Source organism: Tachyglossus aculeatus, chromosome 1 (genome assembly GCF_015852505.1).
Source record: "Tachyglossus aculeatus isolate mTacAcu1 chromosome 1, mTacAcu1.pri, whole genome shotgun sequence".
NCBI classification, from domain to species: domain Eukaryota; kingdom Metazoa; phylum Chordata; class Mammalia; order Monotremata; family Tachyglossidae; genus Tachyglossus; species Tachyglossus aculeatus.
Genome location: NC_052066.1, coordinates 79,077,017 through 79,099,291, shown reverse-complemented (window position 1 = coordinate 79,099,291; position 22,275 = coordinate 79,077,017). Strand labels below are relative to the sequence as shown.

Sequence of the window (22,275 nt, the reverse complement as noted above, 5' to 3'; positions counted from 1 at the left end):
AATGGATGGCACATGGACCTGAGAGCCAGAAAGACCTGGATTTTAGTCCCAGCGTTGCCACTTGTCTGCTGTGAGGCCTTGGACAAGTCACTTCACTTCTCTGTTCCTCAGTTACCTCATCTGTCAAATGGGGAATAAGACTGTAAGCCCCATGTGGGACAGGGACTGTGTTCAACCTGATTACCTTATATTTACCCCAGCATTTAAAGCAGTGCCTGGCACATAGTAAGTGCTTACCAAATTCCATAAAAAGGTGGGGAGAGTTTGCCACGGCCACCAGTGAGTGGTATTTACTGAATAATAATAATAATAATGATGATGGCATTTATTAAGCGCTTACTATGTGCAAAGCACTGTTCTAAGCGCTGGGGAGTTTACAAGGTGATCAGGTTGTCCCGCGTGGGGCTCACAGTCTTAATCCCCATTTTACAGATGAGGGAACTGAGGCCCAGAGAAGCTAAGTGACTTGCCAAAGTCACACAGCTGACAAGTGGTGGAGCCGGGATTTGAACCGATGACCTCTGACTCCAAAGCCCGGGCTCTTTCCACTGAGCCACGTGAATGTCGGCTGGGTGCAGAGCACTGTACTTAGCACTTGGCAGAGTATAATAGAATAAGTTAGATATGATCTCTGCTTTCAGATACTAAAAGAAATTGCAGATGGAAAGAAGTAATAATAATAATAATGTTGGTATTTGTTAAGTGCTTACTATGTGCCAAGCACTGTTCTAAGCTCTGGGGCAGATACAAGGTAATCAGGTTGTCCCAGATAGGGCTCACAGTCTCCATCCCCATTTTACTGATGAAGTAACTGAGGCAGAGAGAAGTTAAGTGACTTACCCAAGGTCACACAGCTGACAAGCAGCCGAGCCATGATTAGAACACATTACCTCTGACTCCCAAGCCCCTGCTCTTTCCATTAAGCCACGCTACTTGGTAGACACCTGCTTTTTGCCAAGATGTTCCAGCCATTCTGTCTAGGATCCAGAAAATTCTAGAAACCTCTCCTATGTAGCTTAGAATGAATCCCAAATGGGTCAGCAAATTTATACCTCTAGAAAGCTGAGTTTTCTCCTGTGACGAATTAAGCAATGAACTCACCAGGTCATAGGAACCTGGCTTGCAACTTCAGTCCCATTGAAGTTCACTTCGCAATCTGTCTGGGGTCTAAAACCATCTCAGGGTGGCTAGTTTGTCCATTAGCAGGTGAGCTCACTGGGGAATGTGTCTGTTCTATTGTTATACTCAGCTTTCCCAAGCACTTAGACAGTGCTCTGCACTCGGTAAGCACTCAATAAATACAATTGATTGATTGACTGAACATCTCACTCCATTCTAGATGGAATCCTTTCTAAGCCCCCAAAAGTCCAAGGAAAGGAACTGTTTATATTTATGTGCCCTTTGAGGAATTCAGATGGTGAGCCAAACGTCCCTCACAGTAAACCTTTTCAACCTAGACTTTAGGGTGGCCACAAAATAGAAGGTGTTTGTCAAATAGCAAACCAACACTCTTCTGCTCCTTTTAGAAGGAAGAAACCCTGCAGTCAAGGAACCCAGTGTCCAGCAATAGGATACAAGCCAGACTTTTCATTCCCAGTGCTTGTTTGATGTTCTGGGAGGGTCTGCTTCTCTCGGCTCTTAGAGTCCCGGGAATGAGGGCCATTCACCCTACAATATTGTTTATTTACCGTGTGAATTGGTGACATGGGATGACTGAGCCACACAGTGCCAAAGCAGTCTTGTTGAACTGCCTGGCAGTTTCTGGCCATTTAAGTCCCTCATGTCCTCCCCTAAGCTGCTGGCCACCTAATTTGATAGACACGCGCTTGGGTGTATTAGCGTCTCCGTCTATTTTAAAAGCAGCTGTCCCACATCAATAAGTGCTGTATCCATTTTCAGCCCTTGATTGCTCTTTATCTACCCACATATAGTCAAGACCTGGAGACAGTTCAACTGGGTTCACCTCTGAGCTGGCTTTTTACATCAGCTGGTAGCTAACTTCCTTTTCCTATTGTTGTTGCACCAGAAAAGCTGTCTGCTTTGAAGCAGGAGGGAGCTGGTGTTAGCTTTTAAGACGTTTCTTTTGTCGAGCTCACTGAGGAACAAGCGCGACAGAGCCTGAGATCAAGGCTATTTTCAGTTAAGACTCATTGAAGTTTTGCTTTTTCCCCAAGCAATATGACAGGAGCCTGGCGTGGTTGAGAAGCAGCATGGCTTAATGCATAGAGCACGGGCCTGGGAATCAGAAGGAACTCCTGGCTCTTCCACAAGTCTGCTGTGTGACCTTGGGCAAGTCATTTAACTTCTCTGGGCCTCAGTTACCACGTCTGTAAAATGGGGATAAAGAGTGTGAGCCCCATGTGAGACAGGGACTGTGTCCAACCTGATTAACCTGTATTTATCCCAACACTTAGAACAGTGCTTGGCATATAGTAAGTGCTTAACAAGTACCATAATAATGATAATAATAGTAAACAGGACCATGCAGTGGGATAATTCATAGCACAATTTTGAAAGTGAGGTCCTAGGAAAAGTAACAGGACTCTTTCTCACATACAACACCATGAGACTTTAGATGTCTTCCACAAATCAGCTTCTCAGAGATAAAGAGAGTCTCTCCTGTATGTTCAGTCCAGTTTCCGGGCTATTGGAGCGCTCACTGATTAATTAAGTAAGTGCCTCGGCAAATCCTATGGTGATTTCACTAGGTGGTGAAATGTGCTTTCCCATTGACCTTGCACAAAACAATAAAAGTAATGATGATGACGGTATTTGTTAGTCACTTACTAAGTGCCAGGCAGTGCTCTAAGCACTGGGATAGATACAAAATAATCAAGTTGGACACAGTCCCTATCCCACATGGGGCTCACAGTCTCACCTAGCATTGTTCTATTGTCAGTGACTATGTTATGGTCCATAATGTCTTAGGTTTCAAGAGGGACTTGAGAGTTTCTGCAGTCAACATGTTGGGTGGTCGTAAGGCCTGGAGTTCCAGAAAGTAGTAGAGGATCCCAAATGGAAGTGGTCTGACTTGGCTGAATAATCTCTTTAGTGAAAGAGATCCCCAGAATACTGCAGTTTGGACTGTTGACCTGAAAGTTACTGCAGACTGCATTTTAGAAGTAATGTTTGATGGTAAAATGAGTTGGGAAAATATGCATATTCCTTCTTTAAAGGTCAAGATGTCTGAGTGACACTAACTGGGCTAAAGGAATATTGTCAGTGTCCTTTAGAAATGCCGTCTAGATGATAAGAGAAAGAGTGTGGCCTAGTGGCGAGAGCATGGGCCTGGGAACCAAAGGTCTAATCCGAGTTCCACCACTTGTCTACATTGTGACCCTGGGCAAGTCACTTCAGCGCTTAGAACAGTGCTTGGCACATAGTAAGCGCTTAACAAATACCATAATTATTATTATTACTTTGCTTCTTCGTACCTCAGTTATCTGTAAAATGGGGATTAATCAATCCATCAATTGTATTTATTGAGCACTTACTATGTGCAGAGCACTGTATTTGGGAGAGTACAATACAACAGAATTAGCAGACATGTTCCCTCCCCTTAACGAGCTTTACAATCTAGAGACTGTGAGCCCCATGTGAGTCATGGATTGTGTCCAACATAAATATCTTGTCTACCCCAGTGCTTAATACAGTATGTGGCACACAGTAAGTGCTTAAAAATACCATTTAAAAAAATCTTGAGGTCAGAAATCAAGTGTACAGTTCTCCCCACTGTAAGAGCTCAAACAGATAGAAATAACAAGCAGTTGTTATTTTGGTATTGCATCATGTTGATTGAGAGCCAGTTGAGTGCTAGCTCTTTGAGCTCATTGTGGGAAGGGATTGTCACTCTTTCTTGTTGTACTGTATTTGCCCAAGCAGCTGGTACAGTGCTCTGCACTCAGTAAGTGCTTAATAAATATGATTGAATTTGAAAAAGATGGATAGGCCCTCCAGACTAACTCACTGTGGGCAGGGAATGTGTCTACCACTGATTTCGTACAGTGGTCTGCATACAGTAAGCACTCAATAAATACCATTGATTGATAGAGCAGCTAAGACAAACAGGACTAGGATACACCTCCATGCCATCACCAGCCATTTGTGGGTCGCCAGTGGAGTATTTGGTACAACTCCTCAGTAAGGGGATTTAGAGGTGGGATTTTTAAGGAGAAAAGCGATATCTAAGTGGAGTGATTTGGAAGAAAAGAACAAGAGAGATCAAGAATATGCACAACAAAGTGATAAGAAAGGGGTTGAATCCCCTAGAAAAGTCCTCTATTCAGTACCAATCAAGGATAAGTCAATTAAGTAGTACTAATTGAGCATTTACCCTGGGCTTATTATACTGAGCATTTGAGAGCATAAAATATAGTAAATAAACATGATCCCTGTCCTCAAGGAGCTTACAATCTAGTGGAAGAGACAGATATTAAAATGAATTTCAAGTAAGAGAGCAACCAAATATAAGGTACATATCTTAAGTGCTTTGGGATGACAGGTGGGATGTAAACCTGAGTGTTTAGGAAAAAGCTTATCTTACCAAATGCTTTTTTTATGCTGGCCAGGTGATAGGGTTACAATAGTGAAGTGGTATACATTTTTAGCTTGGGCTTTCAGCCATTGCGGAAGTTCTACCTGACTAATGACCACCTGACCAAAGGACAGAGCTATATAAAGTGGCAGCAAAGCCCTCACACGGGCGAAAACTGGGGCCTAGTTCTGCCTGTTACAGGAAGTAATGGAGTCTGTCAGGGAGGGTTCACCTACTCCTGGATATTTAACCTCCACAAGCAGGCCCTGGAACAGGATCTGCAGACAGATGACTTGACTACACAGCTGAGTCAGACTCTGGGAGGCCACCCAGAACAAGAAGCAAATGTAATTTTTTTAAACGGTATTTGTTATGTGTTTACTTTCATTCATTCAATCATATTTATTGAGCACTTACTGTGTTCAGAGCACTGTACTAAGTGCTTGGGAAGTACAAGTCGGCGACATATAGAGACTGTCCCTACCAAACAATGGGCTCACAGTGTAGAAGGAGGAGACAGACAACAAAACAAAACAAGAAGTCAGGTGTCAATACTATAAGAATAAATAGAATTATAGCTATATATACATCATTAATAAAATAGAGTAGTAAATATGTACAAATAAAATAGAGTAATAAATATGTACAAATATATGCAAGTGCTGTGGGGAGGGGAAGGGGGTAGGGTAGAGGGAGGGAGGGGGGTGACGGGGAGGGGAGGAGGAGGAGAGGAAAAAAAGGAGGGCTCAGTCTGGGAAGGCCTCCTGGAGGAGGTGAGCTCTCAGTAGGGCTTTGAAGGGAGGAAGAGAGCTAGTTTGGCAGATATGTGGAGGGAGGGCATTTCAGGCTAGAGGAAGGCTGTGGGCTGGGGGTCGATGACTGGACAGGCGAGAACGAGGCACAGTGAGGAGGTTAGTGGCAGAGGAGTGAAGGGTGAGGTCTGGGCTGGAGAAGGAGAGAACGGAGGTGAGGTAGGAGAGGGCGAGGTGATGGAGAGCCTTGAAGCCGAGAGTGAGGAGTTTTTGCTTGATTTGTAGGTTGATAGGCAACCATTGGAGATTTTTGAGGAGGGGAGTGGCATGCCCAGAGCGTTTTTGTACAAAGATAATCTGGGCAGCAGATTGAAGTATAGACTGAAGCGGGGAGGGACAGGAGGATGGGAGATCAGAAAGAAGGCTGATGTAGTATTGCAGTCGGGATAGGATGAGAGATTGAACCAGCAAGGTAGCGGTTTGGTTGGAGAGGAAAGGGCAGATCTTGGTGATGTTGTGGAGGTGAGACCGGCAGGTTTTGGTGACGGATTGGAAGGCAGGAGGAGATACGAGCCTGGAGGGAGGGAGAGAGAACAGGGGTGGAGATGCAGATTTGGGTGTCATCAGCATAGGGATGATAGTTGAAGCCATGGGAGCAAATGAGTTCACCAAGGGATTGAGTATAGATAGAGAACAGAAGGGTACCAAGAACTGACCCTTGAGGAACCCCTACAATAAGGTGATGGGAGGGCAAGGAGGAGCCTGTGAAGGGGATTGGCCAGGCACTGTGTGGCAGGCGCTGTACTAAGCACTGGGGTAAATACAAGATAATCAGGTCAGACACAGTTCCTGTCCCATATGGGGCTCACAGTATAAGTAGGAGGGAAAATGAGTCCTGAATTCCATTTTTGCAGATGAGGAAATTCATTCATTCATTCCATTCAATCATATTTATTGAGCTCTTATTGTGCTGTACTAAGCACTTGGGAAGTACGAATCGGCAACATATAGAGACAGTCCCTACTCAATAATGGGCTCACAGTCTGGAAGAGGGAAACAGGTAAGGTAAGAGACCTGTCCAAGATCTACAGCAAACTGCAAATGATCTACTGCAAATGAGATCCCTCTCATTGGATCGTGCACTCTAAGGGAACATATCAGTGTTGCTCATCTCCTTTCACCCTGGGAAGGCCAAGGCCCTGGAGATTGAACAACCACAGGTTAGTGATATGTCTGGGAGTTAAATAAGTCTCCAATCCCCTAAAATTCAACTTTATGCCTTTTTTCTTAGATCCATTTCCTTGCCATGATAGGAAAAGGTCGTATTAGAAAATTTGCACTCAGTCTGTACCCACAGGCCCAAGCATGTGGAAAACCGTGGAAGGCCAACAGCACAGAATTTTATTTTATTTTTGCCCATCCTCTTTGGTTTTGAAGTGTGAGGGAAAGCTGTCTAAAAAGAAGTAAACCCTTAGGAGATGGTAAATGTGTATCATAAAATGATTACTTGGCTTTAAAAGAGCAATTCTGAGTCTTCTAACCTGTATATATTTATATTTATCAAAACTCTTTAATGTGAAGAAACTTGAGAAGAAACTATCCTGTAATACTGGTTGTGGGGATAGCATCCTGAGGGATCTGGTATCTTTTAGAATTTACTAATTAGCAAACAGAAAGCAGAGCATGCTTATATGGCCTTTTCCATTGTTTATGATTCTGTTAAAAATACTTTCTCCCTCTATTTTACTATCCTGTCCCTTTTGCTCTTTCATTGCAAAATATGGAATTTTGCTTGCAATCTGAGCTTTCTTTCCATTTAAAGCATTTCACTTTGAAAGAGATCTAAATTGTCTATTACTCTATTCTGAGCAATTTTTATTATTGATTGTTGATGAATTGGGGTCTTGCTGTTTGCAAAGAGAAGCAGCATGGCCTAGTGGAAAGAGTGCAGGCTTGGGAGTCATTCATTCATTCATTCATTCATTCAATCATATTTATTGAGTGCTTACTGTGTGCAGAGCGCTGTCCTAAGCGCTTGGGAAGTACAAGTCGGCAACATATAGAGACGGTCCCCATCCAACAACAGGCTCACAGTCTAGAAAGGGGAGACAGACAACAAAACAAACCATGTGGACAGGTGTCAAGTCATCAGAACAAATAGAATTAAAGGTAAATGTACATCACTAACAAAATAAATAGAATAGTAGACATGTAGAAGTCAGAGAACCTGGGTGCTAATCCTGGCTCTGCCAAAGAGCCCGGGCTTTGGAGTCAGAGGTCATGGGTTCAAATGCTGGCTCCATCAGTTGTCAGCTGTGTGATTTTGGGCAAGTCACTTCACTTCTCTGGGCCTCAGTTATCTCATCTGTAAAATGGGGATTAAGACTGTGAGCCCCCCGTGGGACAACCTAATCACCTTGTAACCTCCCCAAGCACTTAGAACAGTGCTTTGCACATAGTAAGCGCTTAATAAATGCCATCATTATTATTATTATTATTATTTGCCTGCTGTGTGATTCCCTGTGCCTCAGTTACCTCATCAGTAAAATGGGGATTAAGACTGTGAACACTATGAGGGACAAGGCCTGTGTCCAACCTGATTGTTTGTATCTATCTCAGCACTTCGTATAGTTCCTTGGCTCCTAGTAAGCGCTTTACAAATACCATTAAAAAATGCTAGAAGTAGTTTTCTTTATGTTACACCAGTTGAGTACTGGGAGATCATCATTTCATTCTTAAGTTTTTCTAGAGCCGTCCCTTTACTTTTGGATTTTTTTTGGTGTAATGGAGTAGGGACTATTTTGAGTTGCCCTTGTCAGCGATTTCTTCACCAATCTCATCTCGGATTTGGTATTTGATCCTTAGAGCTTCCTGACTGTTTTGGATCCAGTTAAATCTGATCTGTACCAGGAAATGCCAAAAGGGAGAATGTGATTTCCTCTCTGACTAACTTGCCCAAAGAAGTGCTTCCAATCTGAGCCCCGAGGTTTGACCATCCTTAGTGGAACTTCCAGGAGCAAATGATGAACTAGAGGCTTGAAAGCATTAAAGAAGGATTTCAGCTACCAGCCTTGGATTCTAACCAGTAGGGTCACATTTCCTTCTCTGAAGAATTTTGGCAGCATAGTGCTGCTCAGCCTCAGCAAAAAATAGCAGCTGAGGTTTAGTTAAGTGCCATTGCACTTAAGCAAGTATTCCCTCACCCTTTAATTCTAAAATGGGCCCTCCTTTCAAAAGTGGGCAGCACCATCTTTCACTGCTTTCAGAAGTTCTCACAGGCCAAGGCCATTTTCTGGTTTTTCATTGTGGTGAGAATGGGGTTGAAATATTTAGGTCACTTTCACTCCACTGGGCTAATGCAGTGAGTGTCAAGTTCCATGCTTTTAGGAGTTGAAGACTAAATCTCTCCAACTGTACTAGCCAAAAGGTCCTTACTGTTTTACTGTGAGGACAAACACAAGTGTTATTACTATAAAAACTTATGCTAGAGCTCAGAGGTCAACCATGAAATCTTGAAGGAAGGCCTCTGAAAAATAAAAACTGCAAAAGTGCAATGTCTTTGAGGCAAGCAGCTTCTTTCTTCCCGTCATGAAGTTAAGACATCCTCTCGGGAGTCACTTAAATATTTTATAAGGGACCTAAGCAAAGTACCAGAGTGAGTCTAGTTCCTAAACCCAGGAAGGAAAAAGGAGGTTATACTTCCATCCCATTCTGTGCCTTTCCTTGTGCATGTGATGTGCAGCCTGGGAAGTTCCAAGTGTTTGGAAAATCACTGGTGCATAATCCACACTAGATCCCAGACAGGCAAGCCTGGATCCAATAGGCCTTCCCTGACTAAGCTCTCCTTTCCTTTTCTCCCTTTCCCTTCTCATTCAACCTGATCTCCTCCCTTCATTAATCCCCTGATCCCAGCCACACAGCATTTATGAACATACCTGTGATTTATTTATTCATATTAATGTCTGTCTTCCCCTCTAGGCTGTAAGCTCATTGTGGACAGGGAATGTGTCTATTGTATTGTACTCTCCCAAGCTCTTACTACAGTGCTCTGCACCCATTAAGTGCTCAATAAATATGATTGAATGAAAAGAAGAATAGATGAATGAATGAATGGATCTGAAAGCCAAAGACCTGGATTGTAGTTTGATCTGGGGGTCTTTGGAGAAGTGGTGTGGGTTTCCAGACTGTGAGCCTGTTATTGGGTAATGTTGCCGATTTTTACTTCCCAAGCACTTAGTATAATGCTCTGCACACAGTAAATGCTCAATAAATACGATTGAATGAATGAATGAATGTTTTGGCCTTAGTCTCCCCATCCATAATAAGAATAATTAATACAATGAAAACCTAAAATAAAGGATAATCAATTGATCAATGATATTTATTGAGTGTTTACTGTATGCAGAGCACAGTACTAAGCACTTAGGGAAGTACAATACAACAGAATTGATAGACATATTCACTGCCCACAGTGAGCTTACAATCTAGATGCCTGTAAGCGGAGTTTGTGTTCCTCTTCATTCGTTCATTCATTCAATCATATTTATTGAGCGCTTACTGTGTGCAAATCACTGTATTAAGTGCTTGGAAGAGTACAGTATAACAACAGATGCATTCTCTGCCCATACTAAGCTCAGTCTTGTACCACTGATTTTCTTGAAAGAACTAAGCAAAATGGCACATGCATAGTTTCCTGGTTGAAAAGAACAGGGTTGGGGAAAAGTCATAATTTCAAGCCCCTAGGCACAAGAATGGGTATCCTCACAGAATCCCAGTGTCTTGGGCTTTATGTACACACACACAACTATTTGTACCCCCACCTGGTTTCAATACCCAATGTCTTCCTTCATTCAGACTTGTCGCTGGAAGAATTAGAAAGACGCTCACCAGCTTTGATCTCAATGTTCATTTCTTCTCTACAGTTTCTGTAGTTTCTGGTTGGCTGACTCTTTCCATCTCATGAGCTGTTTGTCTAAGTGGATTGTGAAGAGTAGGAAGTTGATAATCTAGTTAGCTAAACTGTCATTCATAATTAAAGCAGTGAGGCCTAGTGGAAAGAGCACAGCCCTGGAAGTCAAAGGACCTGGATTCTAATTCTGGCTCTGCCAATTTCCTGCTTAGACCTTGACTTGGACCTTGGCTTTCTCTGTGCCTCAGTTTCCTCTACTGTAAAATGGGGATTCAATATGTTCCTTCCCTCCTACTTAGACTTTAAACCCCATATGGGTCAGGGACTGTGTCCAACATGACTAACATATCTATTTCAGTGCTTAGAGCAGTGCTTGACACATAGACTTGTGAGCCTGTTGTTGAGTAGGGAACGTCTCTATATGTTGCCGACTTGTACTTCCCAAGCACTTAATACAGTGTTCTGCATACAGTAAGCGCTCAATAAATACAATTGAATGAATGAATAACTTAACAAATGTAAGTATTACTATTATTATTGTTGGTTTTCCATTTTTACTGGAACAGCCAATCAAGAGGGAGAGCCATATATAAGTCTGAGCGTAGGTTTACCGTCATTTTATCCTCATTTTTGTCCTAGAGTTTTCCTGGGTTTCTGATTCTGCCTGTGGGCTTTAAAATCAATCATAGTGTTGGTTACTTTGTTCCGAGATTAGAATCATTATAAACCACAGGACCTTTCCTGGACACACTCACTTTCACTCTCAGGGCCATGTAGGAATGACTTAGCCGTCTCAGTGCTCAATTCAAAGTGGGCCAGTTTCTCTGTCCTCTGCATCTGAATGGGGGAGAATACAGTTAATTAAGGTCTTTCCCTGTTTCTAGAGGGACCAAAAAATGTAACTCCAGCAGGCATATGGCAACACGCACGAGCATAATCCATATTTATGAGGCACCTAGTTTCTAAAGCTGCCTCAGAAGTGTGATTCTAGACAAGATAGGTCCAGAGTTCATTCATTCATTCAATCATATTTATTGAGCGCTCACTCTGTGCAGAGCACTGTACTGACTGCTAGTCATATTTTGCAATGGTTTAAACATTCAAAATTAACCTAAGCTGGCCTTGGTCATCTCAAGGCAGCTGGAGAGACCAAAAAGAAATTTGATATTTCTTATTATTGTATTCTCCCAGCGCTTAGTACAGTTCTCTGCACACAGTAAGCTGTTGATTGTAAATACCATTGATTGATTGGTCTTATATGTGCTCCTTATATTACCAAGTTCTTGGATAACTGCCTATAACTCTCTACGCCTTCTCTTCCAACAAACCACAGCTCCTCCCAAAGCCCTTCTGAAATGCCATCTCCTACAGGAGACCTTCCATGGTTTATTTCTAATCGCTCCAGTTTATTTCCCCCCTACTGTCACTGAAGTACTTCTGCATCCCCTAAGCTTTTAAGTACTTGCAATCCCCTCTAGCATTTATGTACATGATCTTATGTACCCTTTTAATTAAGCCCTGTCTCATATACAAATACCTTTTCCTTCTTCCTCCTATGGATAATTTAGTATCTTCCTTCCTCACTAGATGGTAAACTTCTTGAGGCCTGGATCATGTCTACTAATTCTATTGTGTTCTCCCAAGAGCTTAGTATAGTGCTGTGCTTGCAGTAGACACAAAATTATAGTAGCTTTGGAATGGCAAAGTGTACATAATAATGATGGTATTTGTTAAGCGCTTACTATGTGCCAAGCACTGGAGGAGATACAAGGTAAACAGGTTGTCCCATATGGGGCTCACAGTCTTAATCCCCATTTTACAGTTGAGGTAACTGAGGCACAGAGAAGTTAAGTGACTTGCCCAAAGTCACACAGCTGATAAGTGGTGGAGCTGGGATTAGAACCCACAACCCGCAACCTCTGACTCCCAAGCCCTACTCTTTCCACTAAGCCATGCTGCTTCTTAGGATTATGTATTCTCTTAAGTCATAAAAGTAGTAGTAGTAGTAGTAGTGGTAGTGGTAGTGGTAGTAGTAGTAGTAGTAGTAGTAGTAGTAGTAATAGTAGTAGTCTTCTCCTGGATATATTTAATAATTGTAGCCCACTCAACTAAATGGATTCTTCTCCTGGAAACAAGGTATACTGCCTTATTGTCCCCAGGCATGATCGTTTGATACAGACTGGGTTGTCCAGAAAGGAAGAGAATCCCATGTGGCCCCAGTGTTCATTAAGAACATGAGAAACAGTATTATTCCTGAGTGAGAACAATCAATGGCCCATCCACCAAACAGTGATAACGGCTGGCCTAATGGATAGAGCACAGGCCTGGGACTCGGAAAGTCTTGGGTTCTAATCCCGGCTCTGCCTTGTCTGACTTGTCTGCTGTGTGACCTTGGGCAAGTCACTTAACGTCTCTGTGACTCAGTTCCCTCATCTGTAAAATGGGGATTAAAATTGTGAGCCCTATGTGGGACAGGGATTATGTCCAACCCAATTGTCTTGTATCTACCCAAGCGTTTAGAACAGTGCCTGGCACAGGGTAAGCGCTTAACAAATACTATTATTATTATTATTATTATTATTATTATATTATTATTATTATTATTATAGGGCCCTTCAAGGCCCTACTGAGAGCTCACCTCCTTCAGGAGGCCTTCCCAGACTGAGCCCCTTCCTTCCTCTCCTCCTCGTCCCCCTCTCCATCCCCCCATCTTACCTCCTTCCCTTCCCCACAGCACCTGTATATATGTATATATGTTTGTACATATTTATTACTCTATTTACTTATTTTACTTGTACATATCTATTCTATTTATTTTATTTTGTTAGTATGTTTGGCTTTGTTCTCTGTCTCCCCCTTTTAGACTATGAGCACACTGTTGGGTAGGGACTGTCTCTATATGTTGCCAGGTTGTACTTCCCAAGCGCTTAGTACAGTGCTCTGCATACAGTAAGTGCTCAATAAATACAATTGATTGATTGATTGATTATTATTGCTACAGGAACAGTGTAATGACTGCCTTCTTCATGGCCATGTTTTCACCAACTAACATCCTAAACTTTGCCCCTAGTAACCCTTTATTGGCTGCTGATCCACAAATCTATCCAAAGTCTTCAAGAGTTTAGGCCCTTGAGCTTCTCGGGGTAGTAAATGCCACATTTTACCACCCTCTGTACAGAAGAGCGCTCAGGGTATCAATCTCACACACTTCTTGTGCTGTATCATTCACACCTCTGAAGTTTCCTTCAGAGAGTAATTTTTCAGGATGCTGGATTGTTAGCAAGCTGTAACTCCAAAACTAAGTCTGATATCGTTATTGTGGTTACAGCTTTTATTGCTGGAGCTGAGGAAAATAATCCTGGAAGGAGCCAGTTAAGGCCTTTAGATCATGTTCCAAACTTGCATTCTAAGATTGATTTTGTTCATCATCATCATCATCAATCGTAATTATTGAGTGCTTACTATGTGCAGAGCACTGTACTAAGCGCTTGGGAAGTACAAACTGGCAACATATAGAGACAGTCCCTACCCAACAGTGGGCTCACAGTCTAAAAGGGGGAGACAGAGAACAAAACCAAACATACTAACAAAATAAAATAGATAGAATAGATATGTACAAGTAAAATAAATAAATAAATAAATAGAGTAATAAATACGTACAAACATATATACATATATACAGGTGCTGTGGGGAAGGGAAGGAGGTAAGATGGTGGGGGGTGGAGGGGGGATGAGGGGGAGAGGAAGGAAGAGGCTCAGTCTGGGAAGGCCTCCTGGAGGAGGTGAGCTCTCAGTAGGGCCTTGAAGGGAGGAAGAGAGATAGCTTGGCGGATGGGCAGAGGGAGGGCATTCCAGGCCCGGGAGATGACGTGGGCCGGGGGTCGATGGCGGGACAGGCGAGAACGAGGTACGGTGAGGTGAGGTGTTCAGCATGGTCAGTGTCTCTCTCAACAACTATAATTTTGGAAATTTATTAGGATGGAGTGGTTTTGTGTTTAAAAGCCTGGTTCCTGCTCCTGGCATAAATTATTCCCTGGGCCAGATGTTGGTGGTGCATGGAGGAGCTGCATTAACTCTCCTAGGACCAATCACAAGGCCTGGCACAGTGTCCTCGTTCAGTGCCCGTCTCTGGCAGCCCTGAATCCTATTCCTCGAAATGGCAAGACTGTTTTTCTCTACCCTTGGTGGTATTGTGAGAAGCAGCGTGGCTCAGTGTAAAGAGCATGGGCTTTGGAGTCAGAGGTCATGGGTTCAAATTCCGGCTCTGCCAATTGTCAGCTGTGTGAATTTGGTCAAGTCACTTAACTTCTCTGGGCCTCAGTGACCTCATCTGTAAAATGGGGATTAAGACTGTGAGCCCCCCGTGGGACAACCTGATCAGCGCTTAGAACAGTGCTTTGCATATAGTAAGCACTTAACAAATGCCATTATTATTATTATTATTATCACCTTGTAACCACCCCAGCGCTTAGAACAGTGTTTTGCACATAGTAAGTGCTTAATAAATGCCATCATCATCATTGTTATTATTCTGGTGTCCTTTATCTGACAGTTTTGTTGCACTGCCCTTTGTCAGATGAAGATAATAATAACAATAACATTCATTCAGTCAGTCATATTTATTGAGCGTTTACTGTGCCCAGAGTACTGTACTAAGCGCTTGGAAGGTACAATTCAGCAATAAAGAGAGACAATCCCTGCCCATATTGCGCTTACAGTCTAGAGAGGAGGAGACAGACATCAAAACAAGTAAACATTTGTGATATGTCCCAGGCACTATGTGGCAGGCACTGTACTATGCTCTGGGATGGATACAAGCAAATCGGGCTGGACACAGTCGCTGTCCCACATAGGGCTAACAGTTTCAATTCTTATTTTACAGATGAGGTAACTGAGGCCCAGAGAAGTGAATTGATTTGCCCATGGTCACAGAGTAGATAAGTGGCGAAGCCGGGATTATAGCCCAAGACCTTCTGAGTCCCAGGCCCATGCTCTATCTATTAGGCCAGGCTGCTTCTCTTGGGCAGAAACAAGGAGAGAAAATTATTTTCTTACTTCACACAGTACTCCATCAAAGAAAAATTTAAACTTTGGCTTCCAAGGACGAGGCTGCCCAGAAGCTCCTTTCAAAACCTGGATCTCAGGATTTCAATTTCTGTAAGAAGTTGAAGCTTGCTTCTGCCCATTGCAGTAAAAGCCCCATTCACTTTGCTCCTCAGAATCAGGATGTCTTTCCTTAGGAAGATGCTTTGTAGTCAATGAGTAACTTGAATTTATGGTAAGGATGTTAGAAATTGAGACTGAGACCACAGAATCAAATTAGCCCATTTCTCACCAGAGCACGAATGAACAAACTGCAGGCCGTCTAATGGGTCTCAGTAGTTCACGGAAGGATCTTGCACTTTCCCACTTTGCAAAAGCAAAGTGATTGCATTTTAAATGTCTCAGCATCATATTCTTGATTTTGAAAGCCTGCCTGTGGTGTCATAAGGACTTGGGTATGGAGGTACCTGCAGATCACTAAGGCAGCAGACCGGATAAGAAATTTATAACTAGTGATTTCTTCACTGAATGCAAGAACACATCCCATGAAATCTGCAGGAACTTTTTATTTCCAACACTGTTTCCCTTACCAATCCTAATTCTTAAAGTGGATGGAATAACAACTTGAGAAAACTAGTAGTAATATGAGTTCTTTCTTCAGCAGATTGTCTGTGTCTCTCTCAAACACAAACACCCACTACTTAGGTGTGTCCGTAGCTTTAAAGTAACTTCAAACACTTGAGAAGAGATCTTCATACCAGTTTTCTGGAATATTAGGCTGAGGGTCATTTATCTTGCTTTGCAGGCATAAGTAATTCACTTCTCAGATTTACTTTCTTCTGTGATCAGGGTATTCCTGCTGAAATTGAACCAAATCTGGTATGACTCAGAAGCATCCTGCGGCTGAAAATTTTCTCATTCTTTGCCAACTTCAAGGACACCTTCATCTGGGATGTTCAGCGTTTTCTCATACACTAGACTGTAAACTCCTAGAGGACAGGCATTGTGTCAACAACTCTACTAAATTCTCCCTTCCCTTCCCCACAGCACCTGTATATATGTATATATGTTTGTACATATTTATTACTCTATTTATTCATTTATTTATTTTACTTGTACATATCTAGTCTATTTTATTTTGTTAGTATGTTTGGTTTTGTTCTCTGTCTCCCCCTTTTAGACTGTGAGCCCACTGTTGGGTAGGGACTATCTCTATATGTTGCCAACTTGTACTTCCCAAGTGCTTAGTACAGTGCTCTGCACACAGTAAGCGCTCAATAAATACGATTGATTGATTGATTGATTGATTCTCCGAAGTACTTAGTGCAGTGCTCCTTGTGGGCAAGGAACACGTCTACCAAATGTGTTGTGCTCTACTCTCTCAAGCCCTTAATAGAGTGTTGTGCACACAGTGAGCACTCAATAAATACAATTGATTGATTAATCTATTGCTACACACACACAGTAAGTGCCAAAAACATACCAGTGAATGATTAATTGATACATTGTCTTTGGTTATGTGTGTTCTAGATTCAATGCTGCTTGTGGCGGACAAGATTGATATACCATCCAATGTGGAGACTGTCATTGGTAACATTCACACGAAAATCTCAGAAGCCATTTCTACCATGCAAGAAAACAAAGATGCGATAACCACCAAGGTAAGCAGCCCATGCCCATTACAGATAGTAAGTGAATTATGCTCCACACAATTTGCAGGTTTTGCTCTCAGCAAATGTCATTCATCTGACCAGAGGTTCGGTGTGAAGAAAAATAGACATCATGTGAAGCCATCAAAACTATGAATTTCAGCAGGACATTCACCTAAAAGGTTCACCCTGGTATTAGTTTGACTAATGATTGCCTTTCTTATTATTCTTGCCTTCTCCTCTGCTCTCCCCCACATTTCCTTAGTCCTGCAAGGGGTTTATGTGATGCAGTTGTAGTAATGTGGGAAAGTGTAGTGACATAGTTGGGTCTGTGTAGCACTTAGGTTATCGATAGGATAAAGTAGTTACAGAGGGAAATTGTGACTTCACCATCGTTGTCAAAAAATTTCACTGCCAACTACAACAATAATTATAGTAATAATAATAATAATAGTATTTTTTAACTACTTAGTATTTGCCATACACTGTTCTAAGCCTGGGGCTAATACAAGATAATCAGGTCACAGATGGCCCCTGTCCCACATGTAGCTTTACACTCTAAATAGGAAATTGTTACCAACCTGATTGTCTGGCATCTGCCTCTGCACTTAGTACACTGCTCGGTACATTGTAAGTGCTTAACAAAGACCATAATTATTATTATTAAGGAGAAGGATAACAGGTAGTGAGTCTTCATTTTCCAGATGAGGAAACTGAGGCACAGAGATGCTGATTGCCCAGGCAGACAAGTAGCAGAGCCAAGAGTAGAACCCAGGTCTTCTGACTCCAATTCCCGTGCTCTTTCCACTAGGTCACATTGCTTATAGCGGATTGCAGAAGGCTGAACCAGACATGCAGGAATATGCTAAATAATTTAAATAAAAAACAATCCATCCTTTGGTCTCTGGCCACAATCCATTGAGGAAGACAAATGCAGAAACAACTTACAGAAAATGATCAAACATGCCGTCTTCTGCACTTGTGTTGTACTGCAAGATTGCTGAGAGAGACACGTGAAGCTCCCATCCTTCCCTAATACCCAGGTCTCGAAACAGGATCCCAAACACACTAAATTGTATGTGTTCCTTCACTGCCTTCCACTGGGCGCCCTGACTTCAGGGGCACCCAGACTTCATTCCTCCTCCATCTATCAATCAATCAATCGCATTATTGAGTGTGTACTTTGTGCTAAGCACTTAGGAGAGTACAATATTGTTGTGCACTTCAAATTCTTCCCTAGAGTCACCCACCAAGACTTCAGTTTGGGCTTCAGGCTTCATTTGTCTTCCACCCATGAATCAATCAGTCGTATTTATTGAGTACTGACTGCGTGCAGAGCACTGTACTAAGTGCTTGGAAGGGTGTAATATTGTTATGCACTGCAGACACTACCCTAATGTCCCCCACTATGACTTCAATTTGGAGTTCTACAAACAACTTGCCGGGGGAGAAGCTACTATGTCCACTCCTAACCTTCAAAGCCCTCCAAAAAGCCCCCTCCTCCAAGAAGCATTTTCCAACTAATCCTTCTGTACGTATCAGCCTCCTTAAGCATTCATGTGTATGTCCATTTATATATTCCATTATTCATCTGGGGACCTGTTTTTTCTTTTATAACTTGTAACTCTACTTTCACTCGTCTCGTATGTTTACGGTTTGCATTTGCTCAACTGTAAGCTTGTTATAGTATACTCTCCCAAGAGTTTAGTACAGTGCTCTGTGCATAGTAAGCACTCAATAAATACTATTGATTGATTGAGCTCTTCCTTCTGATTTTGGGCTTCTCCAGGAGAAGGGACTGTGTGCACATACTAGGCACTTGGGAATAGAATAGTACAGGATAATGAAGTGACACATTTCCTGCCCACAAAAAGCCTACACTCTCATGGAGGAGACAAACATAAACTACTAAGATTAGTCAGATAAAATAATTGAATGTATACTGGAATAGACATCTACCAAAGTGTGCTGAGGCTGGGTATAAATAAGTCTTTGAGTGCTAGAATTGGCATTCAGTAAATACTTCTGATTCTTTTGATGGTGCTAATGCCACCCCAGGCCAAAATCGAAGTTCCAAGCCTTGCTGTGTAAATAAACAGGTGAAAATTCCTCCCATGCTGAGGAAAAGTGTGTAAATAAGGAGTCTGTAGTGTTTCAGACTGCATGGAGCCCAACAGCAGGCTCAGTAAATCATTCAAACTAAAATAAAACTTGTCCCCACGAGCCCATCTTGGAGAGGAAGTTCACTCTCTCCCCTCCTCTGCCCCCCACCCCACTACATTACTTTTGTTTTGATAAAACCCTCTTGCCTGGATATTGATCTCTTTCCCCTTTCCCAGACCCTGCCCGAGGACAACTCCTGACTGTTGAATCATAGTTTTCAGATTATTTAGGCTGGTACTGTGGCCTGCAAATTGCTATTTGCCTCCCCGCGGGACTGCATTGATTCCCCTGTTGTTGTACATGACGCGGTCAGCTCGGAGTGAGCGGTCCCTGCTGCCGCTGCCCTGAAACCTCACAGAGAGCCTGGACCACCTCCCTTCATTGCAGGGTTTTAGTGCTTAAAAGCCCAGGTGCAAAACTGTTTGGAATTCAGGCAGACTGAGGCTTGTAAAATTCCTAGAATGCTGTAGTGGATTCAGGCTAGAAAACAGGTAACCTGGTACCCAAAACTTTTGACTTTTTGTTCTTACCCTTGTCACAAAGCTTCCCGGGCACTGGGTGACCGGAACACTTCCTCTCACTAGCCCCCTTCCCTCCTCTGACAGATACCCGCCTCCTCTAGAGAAGCAGCATGGAGTAGTAGATAGAGCATAGGCCCGGGAGTCAGAAGATCATGGGTTCTAATCCCAGCTTTAGAATTTGTCTGCTGTGTGACCTTGGGCAAGTCACTTCACTTCTCTGTGACTCAGTTGCCTCATCTGTAAAATGGGGATTGCGACTGTAAGCCCATAGTTGGACTGTGTCCAATGCAATTTGCTTGTATCCACCCCAGCGCTTAGTACAGTGCCTGTAACATAGTGTTTTAAAAATACCATTATAATAATAATAATAGCAATTATTATTATTATTATTATTAGAGAATGTCTCCCAGGGATGCCCTGAAGAGAATTCATCAATGATTGTAAAGTGCCTATTATGAATTAATACAAGTCTGGGCAAGAAAAAGAGAAAAGAAAGCCATTTGCCATGATTTAGAAGCTAGCCATAAGCACTCTGCTCAATTTTCCCAAGTTTGCTCACCATTCACATACATACTTTGTTTCTGAAAAACATCCAGAATGTATTTCCTACCCCTTCCACATACTTGCCTTGTCATAAAGGGTATTTTTGTTTCCTGTTACTAGCACTGTCAATCAACAAATCAATCAGTTGTAATTACTGAGCATTTTCCGTGGGCAGAGCACTGTACAAAGCTCTTGGGAGAATACAACAGAATTAGGAGGCACATTCCCTACCCATAATTAGGACACATTCTAGATGGAACCTTTCCATGATTAGCATCAGGTGGGAGAGAGACTGCACCTGACATGATTACCTTGATATATGCTAGTGCTTAACCCAGGGCTTGGCACATAGTAGCACTTAACAAATACCGCAATAATCATTGTGATCACTATTACTGCAGTTTTGGAGTGCATTTGCATAGTGACGAGCCATCTGTTGCTATTTAAATTAAAGGTAGTATATAGTAACAGCTAACTATGTACTGAGCATCGTATTGGGCTCTGGGTAGACACAACAAAAGCAGATCAGGCACAGTTCCTATCCAGTTAGGGCTCACAGTGTAAGGGGAAGAAGAACAGGTACTTAATCCCCATTTTACAGAAGAGGAAATCAAGGCACAGAGAATTAAGCAAGTTGCCAGCGGGCAAGTGGAGGAACCAGTATTGGAACCCAGGTCTCCTGACTCCCAGGCCAAAGCTCTTTCCTCTAGGCCCTGCTGTTTAGGGTGCCCAGGAGCAGGACACTTGTCAGACTAAATCTATTTGCAATGATCCTCTCCATTTTCCAGATCAGCAATTGTATCTTCTGAAATATTTCTTCCTTTTACTACAATGAAAGGCAACGGAAAAGCTCTGAATTTGGTTGCATGAGGCAAACCTACCCCTTTACCCCTCGTGTACCTCCCCCAACTCAGGGAATAAAGATATCTGTAATAACCTTGATCAGAAGGCAAGGACCCTGGACTATCTGACTCACTGCGATGTGGAGTGCATAAATGAAGAAAAAGAGTTTGGTGCTCTTTGGAGAACAGCACTTAGTAGAGATGAGATATTGGTACTTTTGTACCCATTAGCTGAAGGCTCTGAAGAAGGAACTGCATCTTTCCAACTCTACAGTGTAGTAGCCAGCTGCAGACTCCGTGAACAACAGACCAATTGGTATCCCTGGACTTATCGGCCGCTCCCAACCACTGTAACTAACTGATCGTGATGGAAAACAGCCTCTGGAGCTGGCTGGCAAATTGATCAGTCGATGATAGTAGACTGGCCGAAAGATGGAAAGAAAAACACATCAGTGGAGCTCAAAATGCAATAACTAATATAGCATAGAAATAGAGTCATCAATTACAAGCAAGAGAATGGAAGCGCAAAAGGGGGGAATAGATCTATAAAACTCCATGAGGTATTTTTCATTATCCTCGTATGTTTTTATGCCCCTGAAAGAATTGTTTGGTAATAACCAAAGTAATAGAGCTATAAATGGTAACAGAGCAATGAAACTAAATGAGTTCTCTTCCTATAAAATAAAATTTAAAATATGTACAATTATGAAAGGTTCTGCCTGGGAAGAATTAGGTACTTGAATTGTTTCATCTGCAAAGGACTGCTGTCACATTAACAACGTCCAGCTCTCCACTGGTTTAAGAGGACTTTCAGACCTTAGCCTTAGTTATAATTTTTTATGCCTTGTGCTTTCAAGGATGATGGTGACATGAATTGTCCTTGATGTCCAATTGAATTTGGGGTGTTAAGCTGAGAAGGTTCCCACCAAAGCATTCCAGTTCTTCTCCCCAAATACCCAGGCATTTCCTCCTCCCCCCCAAGAACCTACATAGGCCATATGGGCAGAATCTCTTTTCTGATGCTTTGAAAAGCTGAGTTTGACATCACCAAGACAAAGTGGCCTCCAGCTAACCTACCAACGGACGACGAGTCACTTATGCATCCTCCAGAAAAAGCAGGTGTTCCTTTGTGACTTAGTGAGTTCCAACGTTTAAATGGGCTTATGATAATGATCATTAATTAATAATAATTGTGGTATTTGTTATGCACTTACTATGTGTCAAGCACTCTTCTAAGTGCTGAGGCAGATAGAAGATAATCCACATAGGGCTCACAGTCTAAGTAAGAGGGAAAACAAGTGTTGAATTCCCATTTTACA

The 22,275-nt window shown here is 42.4% G+C and overlaps 1 protein-coding gene across 1 annotated transcript in view; it reads left to right on the top strand.

Moving 5' to 3' along the window:
• The window catches only part of GPC1 (glypican 1), a 480,460-nt gene that overhangs the window by 443,735 nt on the left and 14,450 nt on the right, over positions 1-22,275 (top strand). The window contains exon 5 of the mRNA XM_038769070.1: positions 16,769-16,899. Coding sequence (XP_038624998.1) covers positions 16,769-16,899 — 131 coding nt within the window. The remainder of the gene's footprint in view (positions 1-16,768; positions 16,900-22,275) is intronic.